Source organism: Tinamus guttatus, unplaced genomic scaffold (genome assembly GCF_059628265.1).
Source record: "Tinamus guttatus ecotype Peru unplaced genomic scaffold, ASM5962826v1 Tinamus_guttatus_pri_ptg000036l, whole genome shotgun sequence".
Lineage (NCBI taxonomy): Eukaryota > Metazoa > Chordata > Aves > Tinamiformes > Tinamidae > Tinamus > Tinamus guttatus.
Genome location: NW_028288570.1, coordinates 342,576 through 356,952, shown reverse-complemented (window position 1 = coordinate 356,952; position 14,377 = coordinate 342,576). Strand labels below are relative to the sequence as shown.

Here is a 14,377-nt window from a genome sequence, read left to right as displayed (position 1 = left end):
AGATTAATTGAAGTTAAAATGATTAATCCCCTGACTATTTAGCATTTATTAAAGGAAAATATTTGCTACGAAAGAGAAGATTTAAAGATGAATGTACCTAAAATCAAGTTTCCAATAGTACACATACATCTCCCTCACACATTTACAACACAACCAGATTGTGGTGCCAAAAGTTGTAGAACTTTGCACCCAGCAAACTAGGATTTTCATGCAGAAAAGCTTTTGTTATTGGTCTAGATCTATACTTGAATATTCCATCATGTACCCACAGCTGCACATATTGGTGATATCAAAATGTTTCTTATAATTAACATAAAAGAAGGCAGAAACTACAGAAAGCTCAAACCCCATTTCACATCAAGTCAAACCTTTCAGTATTGCTTTAAACTTTCTTTCCCTTTCTGTCCATCTTCCGCTCTCCATTTCGGTAAACATGATTTGAAAATATATTGAACAAATTAGCTACATATTCTGTAATATCTTACAACTATTTTAGGTATAGGTTCAAAAAGAAGAAAAGCCCCAAAATAGAACAATATACTTTACCTCTATAGTATTATATTTAATATAGTAGTGGCTGGCAGTTCTGCCTAAATCTGTTGAGGAAAAGAAGCCAGTTCTTTCTTCAAAGCGAATCATGCGAGCTTTGTCCAGTTTTCTGCCGACTTCAATTACCAACTGTTCTCTGTGCTTTTCTAGTCCTGGATCCATCTAGAGAGCGAGCACATACATATGTATTTATTTGAATAAATGAACCTTTAAATAGAACATTTTGTTTAGATAATTCTGTTCTCAAAAGCCAGAAAAAAATGCAAAATTGAGTAAATTAAGTCTAAATATTCTTGAAACATCACTAATAATAGTTGCATTCCGATTGTATCCAAAAACAATCCAAAAATGTATCCAAAAATGTTGACACATTACGAAATAATCAAAGTAATATTGCTTTTAAAATGTTTCAGGACAAAACTGCAGAATACTACAAAATAAATTTATATTAAAATACTCGAAAGAAATTTTTAATGAAAACATGTTCTGAGTGAAGTTATCATCAAGTGTGATTCCATAAAAAAGTGCAATTTAATAATATTGCCTATTTATGATAGTGTTTTGGCTGAAGATATACCCTGTTTGGATATCTGACATGAGATCAGCTTTACCCGTATCCCAGACTGAATAAACTCCAAATTGGATATCTGAAATGTTTACTGACATAAACGCTGTAAAGCCCAAAAAAGGTTTACATATGTTGGCTGGAATATTCCAATTACTGAGTTATAAACTTAGTGTATAAACATTCATGTTTAAGCAGACTAGTGCTGTCCACAAGACCATTTCTATTCATACCAATGTTTTGAACATGTTTAGAATGAATATTTTGCCCAAGTGATAATGTAGATTACTTCTTTAATACATACAAGCCTGGACACCATGGCCATTTCAATGGGACTGCTGTACAATTGTCCAGGTGTTTCCACATGATTCACCTGGCACCTCCTATGGATTCAAAGCCGTGGTAGCCCTTCGGTGCATCGGCACCTGAGATATGGTTCTAACTATGCCAGTGAGTTGGCTCTAACTATGCAAACTCTAACACACAATTTGAAAAGGCTGTGAAACTCTTTCCACAGTCACCATTGCCATTTTCAAGCTTGTTCAGGATCCTAGAAAAAGTCACATCAGCTCTCTTGGTAAATTTCCACCTGAGAAATTCCAGGATGACAAGAAGGAACAAGCTTGCAGAACTGCTCTAGTTTGGACCCTTGTGCTGCAGCAGGTCATCTCCTGGCCACTGTCACTGCAGATGAACGTGGCCACTTCCGTCAGGCAGCCACCAGACTAGTTCCTATACATTCCCCACCTTTGCCAGTTGCTCTGATGCTGTTTCTCCTTAGTTATGGGTTGCTGTAGGCCCAAGCCAAAGGCTAAGATGACGAAGTCCTAGAGTGGTTTTCTCAACAGCAAGCCATGCACCGAGGTCACATTTCAGCAGAGAAGTGGTCAGAAAGAGGGAGGGAGGGGGGGAAGAAACCAACTTATCAGGATGCCAGATGTTTAATATTTCTTAAAACTAAAGAGGGCAAAAGAAATCCAAAACACTTCCCTAATCCTTTGGTAGCAGAAATTATGGCCAATCTTTTGCCTTAGTTAGAAAAAAAAAAGTTATATAGCTGTAACAGTAGATAGCATTTAAAACAAACAAACAAACAACAAAATCCCAGATGTTTTAACTTTAAAGGTAGACTACCAACTTGAAAATGCCACGGAACAATATTCTAGTGCAGAGAATCGATGGTTGGCACCATTCCTGTTGAACTTGCATAATTAGACATCCTATACAGGAGGATCCAGCCTAGAATGGCCCTATGCCGCACACCTTCGAACAAAACCTGCCCAGTCCACTGCAAGAAACTTGCATATCCACATGCAAGGTATGAATATGCATGGTAAGAATATTAATCACCAGAAAGCTCATTTTCTTCTTACAGACATTCGAATGAAATATTCAAAATTACAAGAAGAGAACAGAAAGGTCAAAAATTCTTTGTAAAGATTGCCAATGCGCTCAAATTTTACAAAACCTTTTATATTTTTTCATCTGCCCTCTTGTCTATTTTCCCACTGCCTTCCTTACAGGAAAACAAGAAAGTTCTCCCAGAACAACTGCAGTACATTACTATTCACATTGCTTTCTCAAGCTACCCAAGAGGAGTGTTGGGGGCAAGCTCCACTAATGTTTAGAGACATTAAAAACATATGGCTTTCGGGGATAAAAAAGCTTTCCTTAACTATGGGAAGACAAATAACAGAAACAACCAAAAAGGAGAAAAAAGGATTTAATCTCAAATCCACCCCCACTTTCCTTTCAAACCCCAAAAGGATGTGCAAATTTCTGTAATTCGCCTCACACTCTTCACTAATGTAACACCCAGATTTACTCCACTTCTTTCCCCTCTCCTCCTAGTTGCCTCTTGTCAATTCTGGCCATTTTCCTAACTCAGCAAAAGACATTATTGTCATTCCAGCAAACAACCTGCAACGCTGTTCACCAAACCCTTGGAGACGGAGCAGCCCGCTGTGCAAGGAAAGCCCAGGAACCAGCCAGGAGGACAAGACCCATCGCCGAGGAGCGCAGGAGGGCCACCAACTTGTTGGTGCACACTTGCTGCTGTGGCTTGCTGTGCAAGACCACACACCTTTTTCATGGATATATAGTCTTGGACTGTGACAGGCCTGACCTTTTGTGTCACTAAAGCAATGAATGGCTACAGCAAACTCCTGGTTTCCCAACCCTGTGCAAATGGAGAGGAGAGCAGGCTTGGGCTACCTCAGCCCCAGCTGGGACGAGTGTGACCCATGGTGCTTATGCAGACACACAGACGCCGCATGGGTACCAAAGTCTGACAGCCAAAACAAACAGAAATTGGCACGCTGCAAGTTTAGCAAGAAATAACAACACAGAGGTTATGAAAATGAAATACCTGTAACTGGAACTGAAGAAAAAAATATTGCACAAGTGAGCAAATCTACACTTATGCCTGCATCTGGTCCCTGTACTGCCGACGATGCATTAATAGTTTTAAAGTTTAAAACTAATTTCTCTTGAAGAGCAGGATATTGGCACTGACTTTGCTCCTACTTGAATGGAAAACACTTAAATTTGATATAATTTATCTCTGTCTTAAAACAAAATAGAAATGCCTATTATTAACAACCCAAATCAGGAGGAGTAGAAAGGAGGTTAGCGGCAGAAGAAGACAAGCACTGGCAGGCTCCCTCTTCTCAGCAGCTCAAGAAAAACACAAAAGCCAGAGGCAGGGAAGCAACTCTTGTTTCTTGGTTTTTTAAATTTATGATTAGAATATTCCTGATAGTGGTGTATTACTTTTTTCACTAGGTGTTACCATTAGGTTTGCATCATCTATCTAAAACTGTTAACAATACCAGTGAAAAATACCTGTCAGAAAAGTGAGATTTAAATCAAGGAATTCTACAGAAATGGGACAACATTCACATCATTAGAAAAGCAATTTTTGTTTTTCATTTATCAGACACTTTGTGGTTTTGACTACTTTTATATTAATATATAGCAAATAATAATTTGCTATTAAAAACAGATGTGGGATTACTGGAGAAGACCTAAACGTGTCTGCAGAAGCCTGCTTAAAGCACATCCCGCCATCATGCCCCTCCTCACCCTGCAAATCCTACCTACTTCTGCTACAACTTGCACTGTTGGCCACAAAAGCTTTTTGAAAAACTTTCCCATTTAACAATAAAAGTTACAAAGACTAAAATTACTGCTGTAATATTATGACAAATCATGAGGGCAAAAATCAGATCTAGCATATGCGAAATAAACAATATTTCCTATATGCTTCTGACACTTTCACCTGCGCGCTGCTCAATTACCTGTGTCCAAATCATACTAATATTCAGAAGCTTTTGAAAACATGTTTTCAAAGTTTTTTTAAAAAAATGTGTGCAATTGTATGCTGATTTATTTTGTTGCATAGAACATTTCTAAATAAAGAAATAAAAAGAATTATAATAAATGAATAAAACCTTCCATAATTACTGAATCCCAAGAGGAAAAAAAATAAACCTGACATTTTATAATTCATAAGATGTCATGGGATGAAACATTCTAAAACAAATGCTGAGAGAAGAAAACAAAAGGAAAGAAATTGTTCCAAGAATGACACTTGATTTTATCACTTATATCTGGCCTATAGTACTGAGAATAACCAAGCTACAATAACTGGCTGATAAGAATGAACGTCCTTTGGCGCACGGACTGAGGAGTCAAAATATATTTTTGTATGAACAGAAGGGACCTCTTGATTTAGTGTTAAAAATAAATATTCTGCTACATAAAATATCTTCCTTTTTCTAAACACTTTAAAAGAATTGCTGATGTCGGGAAAGTAGAAATAGCAAATATTTATCCTCACATCAGGGAAGGATTAGAGACCGTGAAGAGCAGGTTAGAGCTTTTTTTTTTAAATGCATTTTCTACCTGATAAGCTTTGTGACTGATGCCATATACTAATGGATTTGCTCTCATCCGTACATAAAGGTAAGTGTAACTTATCCACTTTACTGCTTCTTCCACATTAGTTACTGTTCCAAGAGCAATCTGGAAATAGAAAAAGAGACAAAATGAAATGCATATATTACAGCTGAACATAAATATTAAGTTGACGATATACTGAACTCAGAGCACTAGCACTAGATTAAGGAAAGCGTTAAGTATCAACTTAAATAATACTAACATAATTTTACGACAATGTCTCAAACTACGTATATAGCTACATTTATAGCTTACAAACGTTTAGCAACAGGGTATTTTCTGAGACATTAGGTTACAGATACACAGTTATCCCCATGATCCTTCTTCCTGCTTATGATGTTTACAAGTAAAAGAAAATGAAGTGACTTGTTCTTAAAAAAAATGCCCACAAAATTCTTCAGAGAATATGGTAGAGGAAACTTAATGAAGAGTGCACACCTTTAAAAGATTATTTTTATAGCAATGTAAGTGTACTTTAAGTACTAAACCAAAATACAGTGACAGTTCTCAGGCTTTTCTTTAGCAAGCCTTCATGCTTAGCCCTCTGTTTATATTTATGAATCTTATTATTATTTTCTATCTGACAAGTAAAATATACAGCTTTTATATCTGTGCTGCAACAAAACATAACAAAATTCATCATGTTTACACAAATGCACACACACATATATACTATATACTTATTTTTTCCCCTAGATACGTCTATTAGACCTTAGACATTCCCTCTTAGATATGTCAGAACAATTGTTTTTTTTGCTAATAGCTATTTTACCAGCTGATTAATTACCACCACACAACTTGAGCCCTACATTGTTAGCTATGTTCATAAGAAACAATTTACTGCTTATTCCAGCTATTTACCAGATTTTACCAAGACAATTTAAGATTTCCTGTATGCTGCACAAACACATTTTACTGTTGACGATTAAAACAAACAAAAAGCCCTCTTGCAGAAGATTTATGACTCTTTACTACATTTTAAAAGATATTTTTGTTTCATTGATATTTGCTTTTCATATAAAGCCACCACATGACTTGGAAAAATTAAAAAAAAATCTATACAATTATAAACGAATTCATATGCATGCTCAGACCCATGCATCTAGATTTTAGTAATATATTCTCTATGAATTAGCACAGCTATTCAAAAATAATAATGCAATTCAAGTCTGCCTTGAGCTAATACAATGTAAAACAGGCAAAACTTTGCTGGTTTGGCTTTTTTTTTTCTTTTTTTACTTCTTTTTCCTAATTTCACTAACTACCACAGGCCTAGTGCTAGAAATTTTTGAAGTTTTGTTCCTGAATATATTTATATATCATTAAAAATACTTTGTCAGATAAATTATAAAAGGGACAACATCTAAATTAGTCCACAGGTTTCTAATCAACTCGCCTTGCGGGTTCATTTCAGCATTGGATTTCTTTCCCTGATTCAAATATATTTCTGCACGCAACTTGAAAGAACTCTAAGAACTCTGTCTGATAGTATAAATGCCCACCTGAAAACAACCAATTTTACAATAAACACGTGATAAAATTCTCATTACAGAAGACAGTGAAGTCTGACAACTTGATTAAGAAAAAACCCCTACCATTTCATTTGTTCAAATAACTGATTTTAATGCTTACAAATTAAATATTTTCACATTTGAATGTAAAACTGAAAAGAAAGTATGTGATTATGAAACACAGTTGTGTTTTGCATATGCTCCTGAAATCTATTATTGCTCTTTCCTATCTCCTCCAACCTTAATGAGTATTGAGTGAATACAACGCAGACAAAAAGCAAATAAGCAGAAAACTCCCCACTTCTGAATATTTGCTGCCATCTAGTGTCCATATAAAATTCTTATCCAAAAATGCATACCTATATGAAAGCAATCTGAAGGACTAAAACGTTATTCATAAACAGATTCATAAATTCATTAAACAGACAAGGTTAATTAAAAACAAGGTTTATCAAAAAAAAGTAAACTGAAAAAATCTTACAAAAAACTCCATAACTTTTGTTTTTTGTCTTAGAAACAAGTTCACTTGAATTACCATTTCAATGTCTGAAATGATTATGAAATAATCTTTTTGAAAAAGATTTTTCAAAAGTTTGTGATGTACCTGTTCAATCATATGGAGCATTCCTAAGTGGAACGGGATCTCCTCCAATTCCATGACAAAGGACTACCTATTTATATTTACAACCACACATAACATTGGAGTTGTCAGAATTTAAATTATTATTCATTTTTTCACAGTTGATTGTGTCCTTTTCTATTATTTGAATACCCAATGTGAAGGCGAGGGAGGCCCGATGCAGCAGCTGCTGTACTGAAGGCCAGGCCAGCCCTGCAAGCACACAGGGATTGACACATAGACTCCCCATACCCCATTCCCTCATGCCCCCATTAGACACTCTAATCCTCCAAATCCTGGTGACCCTTTTTTTTTTTTGGAAAGGCTTGGGAGGAATTCTGTGTTTGTTCTGAGGATCATTCCCATTGCCACCTGATCGCACCACAGCAGATAGGCTTTTACTTGAGGAAGGCAAAGAAATAGATGAGGAGGTAAACACATCGCCACCAAATCTTCCAGGCTTCACAACAAAACCAAAAGGAAACGCAAGGAAAGGCGTCCCCCTGTGGAAGGTGTGCCTGGAGTCTGGAACTACAAACCCTCTCCTTCGTTCCCAGCTCCAGGAGCACCAACAAGCTGGGGTCCAGCTGTGGACGTCAGGGAGGGCTCCAGCAGGTGGAAGCAATTAGTGGAGGAATGGTGACCTGCCTTGTATGAGCTATTGATGATACATCCCAGATAAGTTGAAGTTTATGGTCTAATTAAACCACATCCCCTGAATCTTATCTTTCTTGCTGTATTTCCAGAAAATACATCTGTAGGTATTTTCTGTTTGCCATCTGCTTGACTGACCCTGGACTCCCTCCTCTTGACTAGCAACCTAACCAGGTATCCTGTTTTATTTATTTATTTTTTTCATTCTATGATGCTCAGTGACACAACTTCAACAAGAAAGGAAAGGTATCTCCATGCCTATGGTGAGTATCTAGTGTGAGCACAAACCTTCGCTGGTCTTTTTCAGAAGCAGAAAACAAACAAACAAAAAAAATGGCAAACAAAATCCTCAGCAGAGAATTCACAGTAGATGGACATGACTAGATACTTGTTTGAAGTCTTGGTTTTAGTGTTGAATCAATGATGTAAACTGTATTTTACTACTTCCTGTCTTTCCTAAGCACAACCATACAGGGCCATCCAAATACAAAAGGCACACTTCTCATTGCAAATGCCTAGGGGCAGAAGGTGGCAATGAGAAGGAAACACCCTGTAATACTCTCCCAAATTCTTAAACTATATACAGCTCAAGTTTTCTATTCCCTTTGCATTTGATAACATTCCATGGATCTTTGTTTCATCTCTGTGTAGGTGCTTTTTGAACCATGTTACCTTTTAGACACAACTACTTGCAGCAAGGAGTTCAGTGGTCTACCTACCCAGCAGGCATTCTTTGCTTTTCTGAACCTGTCATGGACTCCTCTCTGCCAATTATCTCCTGGTTCTTGTCCCAGAAAAGGCAAAACCTTGCCATGTCATTCATTATTTTGTATGTCTGTCATTTGTCTTTATTCCAGGCTGAAAGGTCCAAGGGTACTTGTGTGCTCCTCATACAAAAGCTAGCATGTTCTTTTGACCATCTCTGGCTGACTATTTTCTAGTTCTAGAAAAATCTAAATAGAAGCACCTCACAAATAAAATCAGTCTAAATAAAGGCACCTTGTATTCTTCAACAAATCTTCCCATATTGCCAACTACTGCCTTCATTTTATTTGTTAGTCTCGCAGCTATTGATCCATCTGTAATAAATTAAGAATTTAAAGTGATGATCAAGTGAACACTTGATTTCCTGAGTGGCTTGCAAACATTGTAGACTTTGTTCCTAAAACATGGTATTTTATTGTGTATTTGTACAGATTTCCTGGTAACAGAAAAAGACTTTGTTATGGGAAAGATGCCATGGTAATCAGCTTACTGCGTAAATTTCTGTACCGAGACCGTTAACGCCATAGTGAGTGGGCTCCACAGAGTGCCAAAGGGCAGCGTCTATGGCAGCGGACCTAAACTGAAAACAATCTACTGACCAGTATGATGGTGCATGTTTTAATGTGTATTTACTTTTCTAGTGCACTGCAGCCAATGAAATGGTCATCTCCAGTTAACCACAGCAATTTCTAAAATGCCTACGTTATTTCCAGAGGATTCCACTAGAACAGATCAAATCAGCATATACAGAAGCTTATATATACAGCTTAGATGCAGAAGCTTAGCTTAGACTTGAAATACAGAGACTGTATTTCAAGAAATGACCACATTACTCTCCAAAACAACCTTAACATAATATTTCCTTGTAATTGCTCCTGGTATTGATTTCCTGGTGCATTTCCCGATGATTGGAGGGTAAGTAACACCTGATGTATCAAAGGACAGAACAACAGTGGCTTCCTCGCTGTGCCACTTTGGCATTTCAGCTTTTTCTGATTCAGGTTTAATAGCGGTATTTCTATGAACAACCACCCACCAGAGGCATTAACAAAGTCCTGACCGCATCTTCCAGGGCTGTAGCTGTGCTGCAGCCACAGAACCGACACGAATTTAAAGCAGCGAGTTCACGGTTCTTTCCAGACAACACTGCCATTACGTAACAGTGGAGAGTCTGAAAATAATCTTTTTAAAGAAATACAGAACATAATCTTTACTGCTGTGGTTAGACCAATAACAAAATGATTACCCACACTGTTTTATTCTGCCACTTAACAGATTTTTTTTAATTTTAGGTTAAATATAGAAATATTTGTTGGCTACTTTGCACATTCAAAATTTAATTTTCTTTCTATGCAAGATTGTCACTTTTCTCGAGTTTCCCCCAAACCTCCAATCCTGTGGGAGAACTGCTGCAGCTGCAAGTAGTTTTTATGGTATTGTATATCATATATTTTCCATATATTCTTGATTGAATAAGTTTAGATGACTACCTACTGTGAAATGGAATTAGTCTTATATCCCATTGTTTTTATTCTTCTTAAGCTCTACTATTTTAACATCTCAGGAGGGGCAATTTCTTAATTTTACACTTTCAGTGTAACCAAATTGTTTCTTCGGTGTCTGTTAGCAATTGTTTTGAGTTCTGCTTGCATACTCAGTTATAGTTAAGAGGCTCTCAATTTCCACTGAGTCTTCCTCGAGTTCTGGAAAAAAATTTAGTCATGTTTACACATTTGAAAATTAACTACTTAACAGAAATGCATACTTATCTGGACAAACAACTCCTTTGCTAATTTAAATCTGTACCCACAACATTGTAGATTTTATAAATCTTAATAAATATGATTGCTTTCCTGTCGTCAGTCTTATCTGAAATTGCTGCAACTCACCAATTCTAATTTTCAGGCAGTTTTTAGCATTTAACAATCACTGTAGGGAAAACTTCCTGTAACATCACAGAGCCTTTCTTCCCTGACTGTCTTACTTTTGACACATTTTTCCCTGTGGTTCTTCAACATGAAGATTAAATAACCATTTGGAAAAAACTCAGCTCAGCTGGTGCTACAGAATGGTATTTGCCTTTCCAGGTCTTCTGTAATTATTCTGTTTGCTAGTTTTGAAGTTAACAGGGTTGATGATTTATTATTCAATGCACAGGAACAAAAAAAAAAAAAAAAGAAACTGCTACTTTAAAACACTGTTGTTAAAAATTTCAAAAATATAATAAATGAAGATAGTTCTGCATCTCTTAACATTTAACCGGCTCAATTTCACACTCATTTCATTTTCTGGTGCAACAAGTCTGATTGATAGCAGCAGTTTTTACTATACAGCACAGAATGGTGCAGAAATGTACAAGTGCACATATTATGCTGCAAATATTTTGTTAGATCACTGTCAGTGATTGCTATGAAATAAATATGTAGGAATAAGAGCTTGCAGTCAGTACAGTGAAAGAGGAGGAATGTGTGTAACTATTACTAAAAACGTCCTTTCTTTGATAAGAAAAATTAATGTCCTCTTTTAAAAAAGCTTACTTTCTTTAAGCATCTCCTGGTGCATCAGATCAAGTATTCTTTCCTTATATATAATCTTATCATACAAACAGCAGTATGCATTATGCAATCTTCATCTTAGAAGAAATTAGCCTTATCTCCACTATTCTCACCTGGCTTTCCCAGATCTTGAATTTCAGCCTGGTTTATTTATGACCTTTGCAGGTTATTTGTTCTTGCATCAATATTAGCCCAAAAGATCTTTTTTTTTTTTTTTCTTTCTTGCATTTCCTCCCAGTTCCCTGCCAAGTAGCTGAGACCTATTGCACCTCCTTTGAAATTTTCTTTTGTGAACCTGAACAAGAAAGCTTTCTTAGGGTTTATTTTCCTCACAAAAGCTAGCTTGTGTGCCGGAGCCCTGTGGCAGGGATAATTCAGCTGCTGGGATACTGGTGTAATTCAGTGACACGGATTCTAGTGAGCTTGGAGCATCACAGCTCAAGCTTGCATCTGCCCAGAAAAAACCCCAAAACAGCAGCACAGAGCTATGCCAATTGTTTTTCATTGCAAGTCAGTCCTTGAGCTCTTCTCTGACCCAGTTTACTACAGGTGCTTATTACTCCTTTGTAATTCCTCACTGACCTGGAGGGCCAGCTAGGAAATGGGAGGTCTACATTTCTAATATTAGAAGAAAAGAAGAAAAATAAATCCTTTGCTGAGATGGAAAATAGTTTCTTTTATGTTTAATTCATGTCTCATAAGAACCAAATGAAAGTTTTTTTCTATGAAATCTAACTAGATTATAGTATCCCTAAAAAACTTACTAGTGGACATTGAGCAGTGATGCTTCCAAGATCATTTTGAATAGCCCTACCAGAAAGTGCTATCAGTCCACTGAAAATCTTAGCAGTCATAAATAGCCATTACTGTGTTCCCTCTCCTCTCTCTCCCCTCCTTACTCAGTTTTATTTCTTTAGTCTATGCAAAGCAATGTTCAAAGTTCTACTTATAATTTTCAAAATTCTGCTCTGTTTAAATTTATCTTTTCTTCATTTCCTATGATTGAATTAAAAGAAAACATATTAATAACTACAGTAAAAGAGTCACTTTCTTTAACAGTTAAAGTTTTATAAAGTTATTCTTCTGTACCCTTATCATGGAGATAATTTCTGCAACTTTTACAAGCATCTCCAGGCAGTGTTTTTTTTATTAACTGAACTGTCTTTGAATTAAGATTTTAGTTTGTTCTTATACAATTTTATAAAGAGTCATCTTCATCACAGGTTGGGTCCTTATTAAATATTTGGATCAGACCTGTAGTAGTATAGGCATTATTTTAGATATTTCTTTCATGTCTACATATTTCATTCTACACTGAAAAAAGTCACATGCATTCAAACTCTCTTTGATTTTTTTTTAATTCCTAGAAGTTTAATCTGTTCATTTTTATATAAAATATACAGTATCTGCATGTGGAGTTTAAACAGGAGAACATTCTCATCAAACATTTAAGATTTCTGAACTTCAGTCAGAACTGAATGTTTTTTTAAGAGAAAGTGTGAGGAAAAAGTATTCTAAATAACACATTAACTTATAGTTCATGCCAGGTAAAGAATAGCTACTACATTATTTTTATAATGCTCCATTTCCCTTTAGGTGCAAGTCTTGCTCATTTTACCTAATTGTAAGCTTCTAAAGTAAAAAGCCTCATTCCCGATAGGCACTTACAGAGAGAATTGAAATACTTAAAAAAAAAAAAAAAAGAGAGAAGAAAGAGAGGAAAAAAATACCCTCTAGGGATGCCTCTTCCTTCCCACTCACTATTCAGGCAGTCTAGACTTGCAGATGCCTAATAACTTAAAAGCAGATCTATCCCTTCTGGTTTTTAGGGACCTAGCATTAAGTGAAAATGATCTTAGTCTTCATGACCAACTTTGCAATTTGAAGTATTGATGCTTGTATGTAATTTCCTACTGTCTAATTCCTCCAGAATTGAATATCGATCCAGTTCTACTTACAGAAGGGAACATTCCCAGGTATCTATCTCCAGGAATGAGAGATTGCTGACAAAGTGAAACGGTTGACAGTGCTTCACCCACCCACTGCAAGCCTGTTTCCTCTGCATTTTTCCTCATTTCTTTGTTGTGGAAAAAAAAGGATGGAGGAAAATTTTCTCATGTTTTGGGGACATTTAATTTCTCTTTCCTTCCTTCGCACAAGAATGTTGAAAGTTGGAAGGGATGTCTGGAGACCATCTATTCCAATCCCCTTCCCTGCTCAGTCCGGGTCACCTACAACACAGTGGCAGTACACAGACCATTCCAGAGTCTTGGCACAAACAGGAGGAGCAGCTGTAAGTGCACAGAAACATGGCTATTTTCATCCTCCCATTTTGTGTGTGTGAATGTTTTCTAAATATCTAAACCTAGCTAAACTCTGGTTCTGATGTGTCAGACAGAGAAAAGATCCCTTGAAAGATAACAAATGGTAAGCTCGGTCTTTTGTAAGAAAAATCAAGGCATGATTCCTTGCAACCTCACAGTATTTTTACTGTCTACCTTCTTTTATACACGGTTCCTTTCATTTCCACATCTGCATTATAGTTCACTCTTCTTACAAGTACACCCCTAAAAACTCCCAGTAATAATTGAAATTTCCATTTTAGATACTTTTAGTGTGAGAATATTGCATTTTTGTTTCAGATAATACTAGTCATTTTAAGTTTCCTAGTTTCTCTATATGAGCTAAAAGTTACCTCTGCGTTCAGGTTGTCTGCAAGACTTTCAAGAAACTGGCTTTCGATTGGATTCTGCTGAGTAAGCAGAGTCAGGTAATGGCTGAGTTTGTCATGAGTTGTTATAATGACGCCTTCTCCGAATTTGTCAAACTGAGGCCGTCCGGCTCGACCAAATATCTGCATGACATCTAAAATTCCAAGGTCAACAAAGGAGCCTCTTTTTGCAGCATATATTTGTGTTCCCTGTTTGAGGAAAAGTTAATAAAAATTAACATAAATACACATGAATATAATCCTGATGAGCTGAATACTGAAATTAGGCAAATACAGCATGATTTCAGAAGTGTACTTTAACTAATCCTTTCATAATCTTTCATATATTTAAATCTTTACTATACAAACTAGATTCCCAGCGGAGAGAATCAGTTTAATGAGATATAAATAACATTTCAAGGCAATCAGATGTTTCCCCTCCAGCCCCAACACCGAACAACAGAGATCTTGCTTTTTATGCTTCTCTAA

The 14,377-nt window shown here is 36.3% G+C and overlaps 1 protein-coding gene across 1 annotated transcript in view; it reads right to left on the bottom strand.

Moving 5' to 3' along the window:
- The window catches only part of ASCC3 (activating signal cointegrator 1 complex subunit 3), a 240,803-nt gene that overhangs the window by 82,756 nt on the left and 143,670 nt on the right, over positions 1 to 14,377 (bottom strand). Inside the window, exons 16-18 of the mRNA XM_088534698.1 lie at positions 13,874 to 14,098; positions 5,021 to 5,140; positions 547 to 711 (exon numbers count right to left, since the gene is read on the bottom strand). Coding sequence (XP_088390824.1) covers positions 547 to 711; positions 5,021 to 5,140; positions 13,874 to 14,098 — 510 coding nt within the window. The remainder of the gene's footprint in view (positions 1 to 546; positions 712 to 5,020; positions 5,141 to 13,873; positions 14,099 to 14,377) is intronic.